The 15,667-nt window shown below is 39.1% G+C and overlaps 1 protein-coding gene across 1 annotated transcript in view; it reads left to right on the top strand.

Annotated features, from left to right (window-relative positions):
* ANO2 (anoctamin 2) overlaps positions 1-15,667 on the top strand; it is a 195,529-nt gene that overhangs the window by 28,932 nt on the left and 150,930 nt on the right. Inside the window, exon 4 of the mRNA XM_075051673.1 lies at positions 12,402-12,500. Coding sequence (XP_074907774.1) covers positions 12,402-12,500 — 99 coding nt within the window. The remainder of the gene's footprint in view (positions 1-12,401; positions 12,501-15,667) is intronic.

The following is a 15,667-nucleotide window of genomic DNA, read 5'->3' as shown; positions in this document are numbered from 1 at the left end:
TTATTCTTAGAATTGTAATAGAAATTGAAACTCACATTGCAGTTACAATGATTTGGCAACTGTTTGTTTGGGGGTTTTTTTTGTGTGGTTTTTTTTTTGTTTGTTTTTTTTTGTTTTTTTTTTTTAACCTGACAGATGGCTGGTCAAATAAGCAATATAGCTGATGGTTAATCCCCTTTTAATTTTTGTGTTACAGAGGAGCAAATTGGCACTTGTAAATCCTGACTGGCTGCCTTTTTTTTCTGCAGAGGGACTCCAAATTTATGGTGATGGAGATGAGAGTTAAATCTGGCCAACACAGGTTATGGCATGTAGGAAGCAGTTTTGCTGGGAAGGATGAATGCAGTATGTGTTCTAATAGGCGTTCTACCCATATCTACTGAGTGATTGTCTTCTGGACCATAATTTTTGGGGAGATGAGACTAGCAGTATAGATGAGAGAGATACCTGATGTGGTAATAGAGTGTATTGAGGGCTGATTTTCAAAACTGTTGATAATTCAGCAAGTTCTACAGAGATCACTAGAAAGTGCTGGCTGATTAACATTTCTGAAAATGTAGTATTGTCTATTTACTGCCTGATTTCAGTAGTGATCATCATGCCCCTGTGGCAAGATATTATTTCCAGCCTAGGTACCACATTAGCTGAGAGAGCTGGGTCTCTTAGAGCTCCAGAAGTAGTGTAATACTGCACTTTCCATCCATGAACGAGGTATTTCTTGGACACTGATTCCCAGCCTGTTTGCCAAGCTTCTCATGTTAGGCTCAGCTGCAATGTTTCAAGCAATTATTTTTCTTTGCTTGATGATTTGCTCAGATTGCAAGGCTGCTGCTGCTGCTGTTGCTGCCTCCTAATCATCTGCAGAGCCTGCAAGCATCCAGCAGAGCTTATCAGCTTGGGCTCCACACTTCATCTGAAGCGTGCTTGTGCTCACTGGCTGGGAACCGTTTCTCTAGGAAGTCCCTGGAAACAAGGAATGAGTCCCAGAGTCAGTACGGCTCCTTTATACCCCTGCTGATGCTAGGCAGTTGGAAATGGAGTCTGGTTCCTTGTATTATGTGTATTTAGCTGAAGAAAAAGAGACGTTTCTACCTGAATTTAGTTGTCTCGTTTGCTGAAGAAGTACAAGAAATACCATTGTACTCTTTTGCAATCTGTCCTTGCTTTTCCCCATACCTGGCTGTACAACCTAAAATGAATTGAACCAGGATTGTAAATACAACCTAGCAATAATAAAAAATGTATCACCGTTGCAACTGAGCACAGTCAAGTACTATAGTCTGGAGATGGGATGAACTCCCTTAAAAAACACATCCTTTGAAGAAGTTTAAATTGTAACATTGTCAACATAGGAAAGGTTATTTTTTATACTCAGCATTGTGGTTTTTTAGTGCTGAAATGTAGGAAATGGAGATACACTGACAGTGACCTTTTCCAGCACCCACTTTCCCTGTCTAAAATTAAATCCCATATTTTCTAATCCCACCTAACAGACGACAGCTCACTAGTCTTTGTAGCCTTCAGATCAGTTTTTGAGCATTGATGTATCTTGACTCATCCAGTCTGACATCTTTTGGTTCAAAAGAGAAATGACTTTCTGAAGCATGCATGGAGTGTGCTGTACTTCAGTCTTGCTCCTGCTTATTCTTGTTGACAGCTGCCGAGAACAGAACAATTTCCCTTGTACTATGCAAGAAGAGAAGTGTTTTTTCTCAAGTAACCAGAGTATTGGAACACATAACTAAACAGCATCATTAGCTTTCCTTTGGTTGATCGGTGAAGATGAAAGTATTTCTGGCCCTTAACTCTCAACAATAAAATACATTTAAATTCTTTTCCTTGTATTAAGTTTTGTTTGGATTTGTTCTTCCTCCAGTCAGTGCTTGCAGATTCCAAATTAACTTTGATCTTTTCCCTTGCTGATAAAACCTACATGATTCCAGACTCAAGTATGTTCAATTTTCAGGTCATAACCTTTACTGATGCCCATCTAATAGCTCTGTTAACTTGGTGTAGCTGTGCCTAGCCGGGTAGTCTCATTAAAACATCAGAAGGAAAGCAATTGTATCATAATCTGTATTATTTATTATAAACTAATCACCAGATTGTAGCATAACCTGAAGACAGAGGAACTGCTCAAAGGTGAGATTCTGAACTAATGACAGCTCTTGAGTCCCCATTGCTCTCTAGACTTGAGGTATTGCAGAGTGCGATGTGGTAGGGAACCCCGGCATGGTGTTAGCACCTACGGAGACACTTTCATCAGTCAGGTCCTGCTCCACCACCGAACAGAGAGCTGTTAATGGAGGTCACCCCTGTGACAACAGTGAGTCATAGCAGCCTGTGATCTGTCCAAGGGTGAGGCAGTTAGATTGCTTTTTTGGCTATGCAGTTAATCGAAGAAGAGATGATAGTAGGAATTAGGAGGTCAGATACTGGGGAGAAAGAAAGGCCTAAAGTCCCTCCTATTAGATTTGGCATAGTAACTATAAAATGATCCTATCGTTTGAGACAGTCTATCAACACAGTACCTTGTATCTAACAGTTGCAATGGTAAAACATTTAGGAAAAAAATAGGAACGGTACAAACTTCTATGACACTTTTACTCTAATGTTCTCCTGATGACAGCTACTTTCAGTTCAGGTAATTCCCCCCACTTGATGTAGATTGTCTACCTAGTAACCTTCCATGCATCTCTTTTCCAAAGTCTGGTATAGTTTCTTCTTGAAATATCATACAGTTTTTGCACCCACAAAGTCTTTTGGCAAGACAGAGGTACTACCCACTGCATTAATATCTGTGTCCTTCTGTTTATTTTGAGTCTGGGTCCCAATAGCTTAATCTGGCTTTATCTGAGGCCCTTTAATTCCTCCCTGAAAGAGGCAGTAGGCAGTCCATTCACACCCCCCTCCTTATTACGCATGATTTTATAGACTTCTACAATGTCTTCCTTAAGATTGCTCTTCTCCAGAACGAAGGGTCTCAGCCTACTCAGTGATTCCTATATAGCTGTCATAGGAAGGCTTTTGTGGTGGTTGTTGCCCTTCTCTGAACCCATTTGTGGTCTAATTTATCTCTCTGGGGGTGAGGAGATGGGGACTGCACGTTGAGTTCAAGATGTGGATACAGCATGGATTGCTATGTTTAAATAATATTTTTTTCTTAGTCTTTATTACTTTCCTAATGGAATGTAACTTTTGCTTTACTTCTTGGCTCTTACAAACCACTGAGCTGATATTTTCAAGGAACTTTCTGTTGTCACCCCAAGATGTCATTACTGACTGGTATAGGTCAATTCAGAGCCCAGCATGTTATATGTGAAACTGGTTTTAACCCACAGATATTGCTTTATATTTATTTACATTGAAAGCCATTTGCCATTGTTCAGGCTCTTACTCTCATAAAGCTTTTCTACAATTTTTCGCAGTCTGCCCTTATCCTTGCTACCCTGAAAAACTTCATTAGCGCAGTTTGTCTTCTCACTGCTTATCTCTTTTTTCCAGGCCACTTATGATGATGCTGTACAGTACTGACTCTGCAAAACCTCTTCGGTGACTTTTCTTTCAGCAGTGCAGGATCTCCTCCTACCCAGTTTCCTGTTGTTTAACCAATTATTTATCCACCCCAGGACCTGTTGCCTTATCCAAAATGTGTCACATGATGTTACTGTGCGATTGCCAGCGCTTCTTCCCCTTCTCTCTCTGTTTACGCTGAGGCTGTAACTGTCCAGGGAGGTTTTGAATTCCCCGCCAGCAAACAAGCCAACCAAAACACTTTGATTATCTTCATCTTAATCTGCTCCCAATCAAGCCTCTGCAAATACAGCCAACCTTCCTTTTACTGCTACTGATCTTTGGTGAGAGACCTCAAAGGGAGACACCGTCCTGGAAAGGCTTGTAGCATATGATTAGGAGAACACACTTAGTAAATGAAATACATTTGTACCATCTGTTAACACTTTTAATTTAAAAGAAAAGTAAACCCTCTAAAATATTTTTCCTAAGAATGCATTGAAATTTAAAATCTTTCAACACAAAATTGAATCATATTTTATATGCTTGTTTGTTAATATCCCAGATCAAGTATTGAGTAATGAAGCAGTATTTTAAGGTGCTTTTCCTCTGGTTTTCAGTTTGGTATCCTAACTACTCTTTTTATTTTTTTTCCCTCCAAATTTTTTTCTTGAGGTTGAGTCTGCTACAGTAGGGGTTCAGTCTCTATTTCATTAATCCCCCTACTGGTAAGATGCCTGTTATCTGGTCTAAAGATTGACTTCCATGATCTTGCTGCTTCATCTGGAAAATTATTTAGGGTATAAATCTCTGCACAGATTAGCGTGTCTCATTCCCTCAAGAGGAATTACATTTTGCTCTTTTTAATGTTAACTCTTTGGCCTCAAGAAGTTTGTTGATTTTATTATTGATAATCAAGTTTGATATGATGTATTTTACAGAATATTGGCTTATTTGCTAGCTAATTTGGCACTGAATGTAGCCAGGCCAGCTGATTACGTGTTTTTCCATTGACACTGCCAAAATACAGGAGGTGGTAAAGTAGACATACTACTCCCTTCCTCTTTGAGGAAGTCTGATTTGGGTAGGTTTTTTTCAATTTTATATTTTATTATTATTTCTGGTATTCTTCAGTCTCAGAAGATGTACTGTAATTGTGATATGCTTTTGTAGCAAGAAATTTTTGTCAGTGACATAGGAGAAATTTGCTGATAAAGTTATTCTAAACAAATAGGGAAGATTTTGCTTTACATTTGAAAGTCACATTTTTCATGCTGTAGTAACTAGTGGCCATAGAAAAATATTTGGAAAATAACTGGGAAAATGCACTAGTTTTTAAATCCAAAATGTGCATTCAGAAAGAATTAAAAATGAATGACCATCCTGACATATTTGTTACTCACCTCCATATAGGTTCTTCATTGAGTACTGCAATAATGCAGAGGTCTCTGCCTTTTTATATTTGGCAGACTTAACAATCTATTCTACATTTGTGCTTGAGTTTCTAACAGCTCATTTTCATTCTGTTGTGTGCCATTAAATATTTCCATCTTCTTCAGGGGAAACATGCCTGTGTTTTTAGGCTTCCTGTATCATCTTCCATTCAGAGACACTTTCTGTCTATAGATGAGTGGGAAGATTTTGGTTGGAAAGGCAGCAATGCCATGAAGAAACATTGCAAAGGATGTGCAAAGTCAACTGTTTCATACCACAGTGCTTTATCTAAGGAATTAAGGTTATATAGTTTCCTTTAAAGTGTTTTGGCCATATCTTTCATTCCAAGGTGTTCTGTTCTTTGCTTATACACACTAGTATATTCTTTAACTGTTTATGTGCAAAGGTGGGAGTAAGAGAGTAAAATACACAGGACATTAACACCACCGCTGTTCGTAGAAATGAAGAAAGAGAAAGGCAAACTGTCTAAATGGGTAAATTATTGCAGCTTTGCTTAAGGTCTGAAATTTGGACTTGAGCAAGTCTGCTTCGTGTATTGTTGAGCAGCTAAAAATAACATAACTGTGAACTAGATGGAGTTTACCTCTGCCATCAGTGAACAAGCCTGTGCTTTGCATCTTTACACTTGTGCTTTGTGTGACTGGTGGTCTGTCAGGAGTGGGACAACTTCTTGGGGCTGTTGGGGATTGCTGCTAATTATTTGTAATACCTTTGCAAGAGAATCTGCAGTCATTGATGAGGATCTCATTATGCTATACACTGTACAGCCATAGAGTAAGGTAAATCTGTGTCCCAGAGAAGTAATGAAAATAGAAAAGGGGAAGTTTGGCAAAAAGTAAAAGGACTACAGTTTTTGAAGGAAAATGTGGAAATTATAAGATGTGTAGTATGGCTATCGTCTGTAGCTGTAGAGTCTTATCTGTTTACTGTATTATTTGAGCACCTCTCAATCTGTAACATATTTATCTTCACAAATGTCTTTTGATAGAGGGAAGTTCCATTATCTTCATTTAATCAGTGACAGAGAGAATTAAATTACTTGCCTACAATTATATAGATAATATGAGTAGGGAATTGCTCTGGACTGACATCTCCATGTCAAGACATTCTGGGTCTTGACGTCTCACCCAGACTAGTGCACTGCCCTTCCTTTTTATAATGTAACTGACACACACTCTGATAGGCACGCTTTGCGATAAACTGATTTTGTCTCTTGGATACAAAACATTAAGATCAGCAAAACACCAATCCTTGTACAGCTAGAGATTCAATACATTTGGCACAAAACATAGACGCTTTCACAGTCGCTGTCTGAATCTGGCAATGCTGTGTCATTCCATCACGTGCTACCCATGCAGGGGGCCAACAGCTCAGTATTTGGCTCAGCTTTCGTAAAAGGTATGTGATCATAGTTCTGTGATAGTAAGAAGAAATTGCGTTTTATTTGCACTGTCACATCACATTGTCATTTGCCTCGATTTCCAGGGCTGGTATCAGGACAGTAGACATTAATTTTGAACAATTGCATTTGCAGACGTGACTGATCCATTTGGTGATGGAATAAATGGGAAGATGATTACTTTTACTGAGCTACTAGGACCTGTCTTTTTTTTCCTCTCTACAAACTGTCTCATTGTTGCTTTCCTAGTGTGGCTGGTATTACCAATGTCAGCAAAAGATGTCTGATTATATTAACTGAAGCCATTAGAAACTTGCTGTCTGTATGTGTCTGGTATTTTTCTGACTATTTAACAATCACAGAAGGATAAAATGTTTAAGGCCCAGATAGTTTGTCTTTTTAAGAAGGAAGTTTACATGCTTCAGGTTTTATAATTTATGCCTTTCCATATCCTATGTATATTTTTTTTAAATCACCAGTTCCCTTGGACTCCCTTAGACAGTAGTTAATCACTTCTGTTCAGCTTCTGTCTACCCTTCAGTGTTTCTCTTTTCTTCCTATTAAGATACACAGCAGAAATCTATTTCTTGGGACAAGTATTTTAAAATAACTAATTTCCTTTAATATATACGTTATATATAACTATATTCCTTTAATATAGGATGAGTGATTTCATGATGAAGAAATAATGAGAAAGACGTACTAAAATATAGTGTTCAGCAATGAATTTTGTATTAGCAGAGTTGCTGGGAGCGATGTGCTAACCACAAAAAAGTCTGAGGCTCTCCCACAGTATAATTACTGGTTTTGGCCTTTCTGTTGTCTTGACTGTGACTGACAAATAAGATGCTTTTAGCATGATATACTTTAGCTCATATTAGAGGTGTCTAAATAAATAGCTGAGAACACTTCATCTTGAGGTGACATGGCTGACACATGACAAATGGGCTGTCTGAATGAAGTAAGGTGGGACTCAAACTGGCCTGACAAAATAATGACACTATGAGACATCTTTGAGCTGGACACGCAGGACTCCAGCTTTTACATGCTGTGCTTTTGCGGAGCAACAGGACTTCTCCACAAACTCCTCTTGCAATACAGAATGCTGCACAGTGCATCTCCTCAATCTGTGGCCCGTCCCTGCAAGGGCTGGAATTGAGAAACTGTGAACTGGAAGAGATTAATAAAAGCATGGTAATCATGTTATAGTGGTTCAAAAATATTCCATGTTACGGTTGGACAACTGTAACTGTCGAAGTGGGTAAGAAATATGGATATGCCACTAAATCTACAGTGACAAAATTCTCACTTGATATCTGACTTCTGTAGAAACTCAAGTTCAAAGACAAATCTAAATTTTCAGGCAGAGAGAGCTTTTCTACTTAGTCTAGCTATTATGCTTGTCTAGCCATGTTTCAGAACATTCAGCTTTTAGTTAAAAAAATTATCATTTTTTTGAGTTTTCACTAGTCAAATTAGAGTCTATAGGAGTACATTATTTATATACATCTATATGAGAGCTTTCATAGTTATCATGCATCTTTTTCTGCTATGGCCTTGATGATGATAAGTTTGCAATAAAACTTAGACTTGCAGTTGATGCAGGTGCTAATGTATTTTACTGTTAAGGCATGAAAGATAGAAAAAGTCTCCTTGGAGAAATTTGAATTTTATTCAGCCTATACATTTCCATTATAAGACAGAAAAAATGCAATGTAGACTGCTGTTAAAGTCCTGCTTTAAACTACTAGGAATACATGATGGACTGAAAGAAATATCTGATATATTTTTCTTCATGTGCTGATTGAAAAGCAAACCAGATCTTCCAGATTTTCTTCCATTTGACTTTAATGCTGAGTTTTCCTATTGAAATGGGAAGGCCCAATTCAACTTTGCAAAATAGAAAGGAAGCCAAGATATAAATATATCTTGAATAATTCAGAACCAACTTCCACTCCTGAAACTTATTGGAAGAGCTCTGTAATATGGAATATAGATTTGATGAAAAAAGGATCATGAGAGCAACAAATCTGTTTGTCATCTGCATAGCAATACTTAGTCATTTGAGAAATATAATCAGGGAGTGCAAAGATATAGACATAGAACAATGCAGGGCCAAGAGTAAAGTCCTGTGGGACATCAGCTGTAAGTGAAAAAGGACTTGATTAAGGATAGCTGTATTAAATAACAAGTGAATGGTCAGACAAAAATAATGTTAGCCAGCATAACATGTTAGCTTTAGTGACACATCTAGAGTACAATGAATAAGCAATGGTGATTGTGAGTATTCAAAATAGAAGACTGACAGCATTTCATTAGGGCAAATATTAAATTGTATTCATGAACACATGTACCTTGATCATTTCGGGTGACTAAACAAATGACACCATTTAGTGGATGTCTCCAGTAGACCTTTATAAATCCACTCTGGCAATGAGAAAAACAACTTCTAACTTTTGGTAATGTCTGCAATACAATAAGCACTCTGGGAATAAGTTAGATGAACAGATCTTTGTCAGTCATCATAACAATAATGCCCAAAAAGGGCATGCAAACAGACAACTGGAACTACTGCAGGCTTGAAAAGTGGGGAAAGGAGCCTTACCAGAGGAATAGCTGGTATAGGATTTTATTTTGGTGGCTCGGTAGAAAACTAGGTAGATGGTTTACCCCTTGAGATATGGTATGAGATTGATGATTTAAAATTTATTTTAAATTTCTTTGATTGATTTTAATGTTGGGAAAACACAGGAAGGTGTGGGAAACATGGTTCTAGAAATCCCAAGCTAAATATTCAGCAGTCTATTGTTCTGCACTTTTTGTTTACCATGCAACAGGAATCACCTGGTCCTGTTTTCCCTACTTTATTTACTTTGCATTAGTCTTTATTAAAATGATCTCAATTTCCTATTGTGGGGTGATTTTTAAGGCTTTTAAAGATTTTTAAGGCTCTGATTCCTCAGCATCTGATATCACTTCATGAATAGCACAACTTTCCAACATATTTTTGTTCAAATATACAAAGGTCATATTCTTCATCTGGTCTTTTCTCTCAAATTATCTGACTGATTTTATTTGCAATCTGTGTAGTCACATGAGCCTGAGCTGGAAACAACCAATTAGATCAGACTGTCCCTCCTCTTGCCAATGTGGAATATAGTCCCCCAGACAGAGGACATGAGCTTGATTTTAGCCAAAAGTCAAGAAGAAGCCTCCTGATCCTCACCCACTGAAATTTAAACTCTCATCTGTTATTAATACATTTTCAGCAAATAATTACCAGAACATCTGCTCATGCCCAGTAAATTTTTACTTCCTTCTCTTAAAGCTGACTTCCCCTGTGGACTGATGAAAGAGACGTTCTGCAGCTCATTCTGCTCTTTAAAAGTGATGTAGTGATCTTTGTAGTTCATGTAGCAGCTATAAGGGAAATAAGAGCAAAATGATTGCAATAAGAATAGTAGGATTTCCATCTAACTCTTTAAAAAAAAAATTCAGGAAGCATTATGAGACATTCTGCAAATGCATGTTTGGTGTTTACATGAAGTTGTAAGTATTTATACAGTTTGAAAAGATTAAATACTGGTTCTAAAATGCTGATGCCAATGTGATATGACACAGCTTTATTTGGAAGTTGATATAAATTGTATGCAAATAAAAAAAAAATCACTGACTGAGAAGAGAGGCTTTTCTGAGGTAAATGTGCTACAACAGTCTTTCAGATTTAGACATATGTTTAGACTGTGACTCATATTTAAAACTTTTCTTAACTCAAGCTTTTCAGAAAAAGAAGTCAATTTCCAACAGGAGATGCTAAGTTTCCATGGATATGGCCCATGTTCCCAGAATGTAGAGTTGATGCTGCTTGTTGATTACAGTGACGTTAAGCTATGTCCATTAACATTCTTCTCTGCACAAATGCAACTGTTTGTACATGTAACAGGCAGCTACTCACAGGTGGGGCACTCCAGGTTTGCATTTAAGCCCAACATGTAACCCAGCTATGTTTCTCATCAAGTTGGACACTCTGCTTCAGTTTCCTTGTCTTCTAAATTTCAGGATATATGAGGGAATGATGTTCTGGGTTTCTGTGGCAGAGTTTTAGTAGCAGTGGAGGGGCCGCAGGGGTGGTTCCTGTGAGAAGCTGCTAGAAGCTTCCCCAGCTCCAATTTGGACCCGCTGCTGGCCAACGCCGAGCCCACCAGCGGTGGTGGTAGCCCCTGTGGGCTAACGTATTTACGAGGGGGAACCTGCAGTGAGTAGGGGGATTGGAATGTGAGAGGAACAGCTCTGCAGATACTGAGGTCAGTGAGGAAGGAGGGCAGGAGGAGCGGGGGAGGATGGGATGCCCCCGCAGCCCACGGTGAGGTGGCAGGCTGTCCCCCCCAGGTCATGGAGGGCAGCAGGGGAGCAGATGCCCCCAGGATGGCCAGGACTCCGTGGGAAAGCCCGTGCTGGAGCAGGCTGTGCCTGAAGGACTGCAGCCCGCGGAAAGGACCCACATTGGAGAAGTTCATGGAGGACTGTCTCCCGTGGGAGGGACCCCACGCTGGAGCAGAGGAATAATGAGGAGTCCTGGCCCTGAGGAGGAAGGGGCAGCAGACACAACGTGTGAGGAACCGACCCCGTCCCCCGTCCCCCTGCACCGCTGGGGGAGGAGGTGGAGAGAACTAGGAGTGGAGTTGAGGTGGGAAGGTGGGAGGGCTGGGGGGAAGCTGTTCTCAGGTTGGGTTTTACTTCCTAATATCCTTATTTTGATTTGATTAGTAGTAAATTAAATTGATTTTGTTTCTTCCCCAAGTTGAGCCTGTCTTTTGCCTGTGACCATAAGTGGGGAGTCATCCCTCCCAGTCCTTAACTCGACCCATGAGCTTTCTTTGTATTTTCCCCTCCTCATCCCAGCACAGATGTTACCGGCTGGGCTTAAACCATGACAAATGAAAATAGAGGTTCATGCTCCCCTGAAGGGAGGCGACTGTCCTGATCCTTACACATGTGTGGGTGGGAAATTTAAAAGTGACAGTATGCCCTAGCACCAAAGCCCCAGGATGCACACAGCTACACAAAGATCATTAATCGTAGCATTAATCAAGCCTTTAAAGTCTCCCCACCCCCTGTCCACTTCCATGTCCTTCCCAAAATATGTCCTCATATCCTCTTTCTAATCTCCATCCCAACTTTTATTCCCTTCATTTGCACAGTAAGCATTCATCTGTACAATTTAGTGATACGATTTCTTTGTGTGCATTGAGGAAAATTCTTTATCAACATGCCTATATTTCATTTTCATGCTTTTTCAGGGGTGCTGCTTTCTGATCTTAGAGTGCCTTTGTGTAGCTCAGATTTGCTCTCAGGACAGCACCCTCTCAACAGTCCAGATCGCAGCAAACTGGAGGTGCAGAGGGTGTCCTGTGTAGTCTTCTGCCTCTGCACAGCATAACCAGCTATTTACATAAACATTAAGTTCATGTCTCTCTTTGGAAGTAAAATTTGAATGTTTTGTTTAGGGTTGCTACTCCAACTACAGATATTTAGGGCAGTAAATCTTGGGCCTGACCCGCTGTAAGGAACTACTAATCTGAAGAAGTGTCCAGGAAATAGTTGGGCAAAGCTGAAAATGGGAACCTAAAGCAAAATCCACCCAGAGCAGAAGAAAAGTTTTTTCTTTGTTGGTTCAGATGGGCACAAAAGTCCACTAATGAAGTCAGATCACTTAAAAAATATCAAAGTGTGGAAGCTGTAGCTGGGAGGCTTCTGGTTCACCTAACTCCAAAATCTGGAACTGTAGCCTTCTGTCTTCATGGTGCACATACAGCTACACTGCAGGCAGTAGATTAATGGATTTTAGAGCATTCTAAAATTCAGCTTTTAAGGAAAAAGTCACTTATTTTAAGCCTATTTGTAACAGAAGTTGGATATTCACTGTGATTGCCTACTGTTGCGTGATTTAGTTGGAGTTGACGTCTTGAAACCTTATTACTGTATTCTGTTCAATAATATTGAAATACATTGTTTTCACTAATTTATGTTTCAGAATAAGAGCCAAGGATTGAGTTTTGTCCGTATACATGCACCTTGGCAAGTACTTAGTCGAGAAGCTGAACTCCTTAAAATAAAAATGCCCACTAAAAAGGTAAGTATTTTCCATTTTCTATCAACTAGTTGTATGACTGGAGGAGGGTCAATCAGGATGGTAGTTAAATATATAGAAGCCCATGGAGTTATTTTATTTCAAAATCAGAGCAAATTAACTTCAGGCTTATTCTTTCACATTACTAATTATTTTGAGATTATTTAATCAGAGTCATATGTAAGATGGACTGGCTGCCAGTCTGCATTCAGAAGAGTGATGAAAGAGGTGAGTTTTAAGGAGGGGTTTGGAAGCTGAGAAGGCAGTAGCTATTTGGATTTTTGTCAAGGAACTTTCCTCAAAGGTGAGGGAGTATGGAGATAGTATGATAGCTGGTCATTGCCTTAAGATTTCTCTGAAGTCTGGGGATGCTGAGAGAACCTGTTTTGGTGGTATCAATGACTTAGTGAATTCAGACTTACCTATTGTCATTAAAACTTTGGCTCACTATCTTTACAGTCTTTACAGTCTGCTTTCAGCAGAGTTGCTGGCAAACATTGTGAATTCTGAGTAGCAGATCCCAAAATTTGTGGTCCTGCAATGATTTAGCACGTTGGCTAACAACTCCACTGAAGTCAGTGGAACTGCCTTGTGCTTTCAGGTAGTGGTACTCATCAGTTGCACTACTGAACACTTATTTCATTGCATTGTCATTAGAATTAAAGGACAGGCTGATTTTATTTTCTTTCACAAGGTTGGTTGGTTTTTGTTTGTTTGTTTTTTTCAGTGGTTTTTTTTTTTTTTTTTCATACTGATTGTTTTCACCCAGCAAAAGCTTAGTGTTGTTCACATCTCATGGTGTTACAATCTGTCACTGTTGGAAGTTTGACTAAGTCAATCTTGTATACTTTTACTGTATTGTGTTTGCACCCCAGGCAAAAAAAATCTGGTTACTTCAAATAAATCTTTGAAAATGAGTAGGTTTTGGACAGCTACAGTACCTATGTCCTTTCTGGCATATCAATGGATGTGTAGGCTCTTTCTAGAAATAGACCCACATATTCAACTCCTCTCTGATCCCTTCCCAGCTTTGTTGCTTTTGTGCATTTCTAGTGTCTACTCATTTCTCAATCCTTCTTCCCTCATGGGAATTTTCCCCACCTAGCTTTTTGTAGATACACTGAAGGAAATTTTACACTGTTTTAATTGACGGATATTGCCATGATATTGTTCTGAGTTAAGGTCTGTCCAGGAGCTTGTAGTCTGCAATGGATGCCCTAGTCATTCACTAATAGTTCTGCATTGCCTTCTCTTCTCTGAATGGGAGAAGAAATGCACAGTATATCATAATGCCCTAAAGACACAGAATCATCTGCGGGAAAGACATCTAAAAATATTGACAAATTACTTCATTTAACTGATATATATTATACCTTATTTATAGCATCCTTTACTTTAGAGCGACAGATTTCAATGAACCAATTAGGTCTCTGTACACTTCATGTTGAATGAAACTGCGACAGAACTGACATTTATTGAATAGTATGACAGATATTCGAAGAGTAAATGAACATGTAGTCATTGATTAGGCGGTTATGAAAACAGTGTTCAGGTTTGTACTTGTAATTTATTTTGGTGTGTAGAAGACAACAAAATGAAATATGTCTACCAACAAGAAAACCAGATCTCAATTTTCCTGAAAATTCACCCTAGGGTAATAAGTTGTTTTGTATAACTTAAAAGTGATACAACATATGTAAGGAGAAGATTGCTGACAACTCTTGTTGACTACATTATTTTTCTATTATGTCAACTGCAGAAATGGAGTACTACCAGTGCACTACCAGAGAGCGAGCATGACAGGAAATCTATGTTCATGTATTACATTTTTTTGCAATTAAAGACAGTTGGAAGTGGAATTTCCTGTGAAGAAAACAAAAATGTGCTTCAAAAAACTGAAATCTTTTATTTTGAGGATTTGGCACTACAAACTGAAAAATTCAGCCAGTACCCACTAAAGAGAAAATTCTATTTTTGTTCAGAGAGACAAAAGGTTATTTTCAAGGCACATTATGTACTTTCTGTGACACTATTTTTATTTATTCAAACATCTAATGAAACCATATAGAAGGCATTTTCATGGAAAGTATTTATCTACCTCTAAACATGATGAATTGGTTGCAAAAAATATTCTGTCAAATGTTCAGTCTTAAATCATCTTTCAGGACAAATGACATGCTGGGAAAAGATACTTTTTGAGCAATTTTAACTCTGTGTATACTTCTGGATATGATAATACAGTTATATTTGATGAGTGAGAATGGGCCACACTCAAATATGAGTATGAATGACAGACAGTATGAGAAAAAACAGGACCAGCTGAAAGCATTGGTCCATTCCCAGAGCTATGATGTCTCTGGTATTAGTGAGATTTGGTGGAACGAGTCCCATGACTGGACTGGGGGGATGGAGGGCTGTAGGCTGTTCAGGAGGGATAGGCAGGGCAGGTGAGATGGAGGAGTTGTACTGTATGTAAGGGAGAAGTTTGGCTGTGCAGCCCTTGCAGTTAGGGATGATATGGTTGAGAGCCTCTGGGTGAGGATTAGGGGGATGGAAAACAAAGCAGATGTCGTTGTGGGTGTCTGCTATTGATTGCCCAGCCAGGATGATGGGACTGATGAATTACTCTAGAGGCAATTAGGAGAAATTTCTGGATCGGTAGCGCTTGTCCTTATGGGAGACTTCAACTTCCCAGACATTAAGTGGGAATACCATGCTGTGACAAGCGAGAAATTCCTGAAGTGTGTTGAAGATAATATCTTGTCATACGTATTCAGTGAGCCAACTAGGAAAGATGCCCTCCTAGACTTGCTATTTGTGAATAGAGAAGGACTTGTGGGAGATGCGATGGCAGGTGGCTGTCTTGGCCACAGTGATCACAAAATGGTTGAGTTTAAAATTTTCATTGTAATGAGAAAAAAGGTCAGCAGAGTTGTTACTCTAAATTTCAAGAGAGCAAACTTTAAGCTACTCAGGGAGCTAGTTAGCAGCGTCCCCTGGGAATCTGCTTTTGAGGGCTTAGGAGTCTATGAGTGCTGGTCAGTTTTTAAGAACCATCTTTTAAAAGCACAGGAGCAGGCAATTCCAGTGTGTCGTAAGTCAAGCAAGTGGGGCAGAAGACCGGCTTGGCTGAACAGGGAACTCCTCATGGAGCTCAAGAAGAAAAAGAA

This window comes from Buteo buteo, chromosome 19 (genome assembly GCF_964188355.1).
Source record: "Buteo buteo chromosome 19, bButBut1.hap1.1, whole genome shotgun sequence".
Classification (NCBI taxonomy): domain Eukaryota; kingdom Metazoa; phylum Chordata; class Aves; order Accipitriformes; family Accipitridae; genus Buteo; species Buteo buteo.
This window is presented reverse-complemented; position numbering and strand designations above follow the sequence as displayed.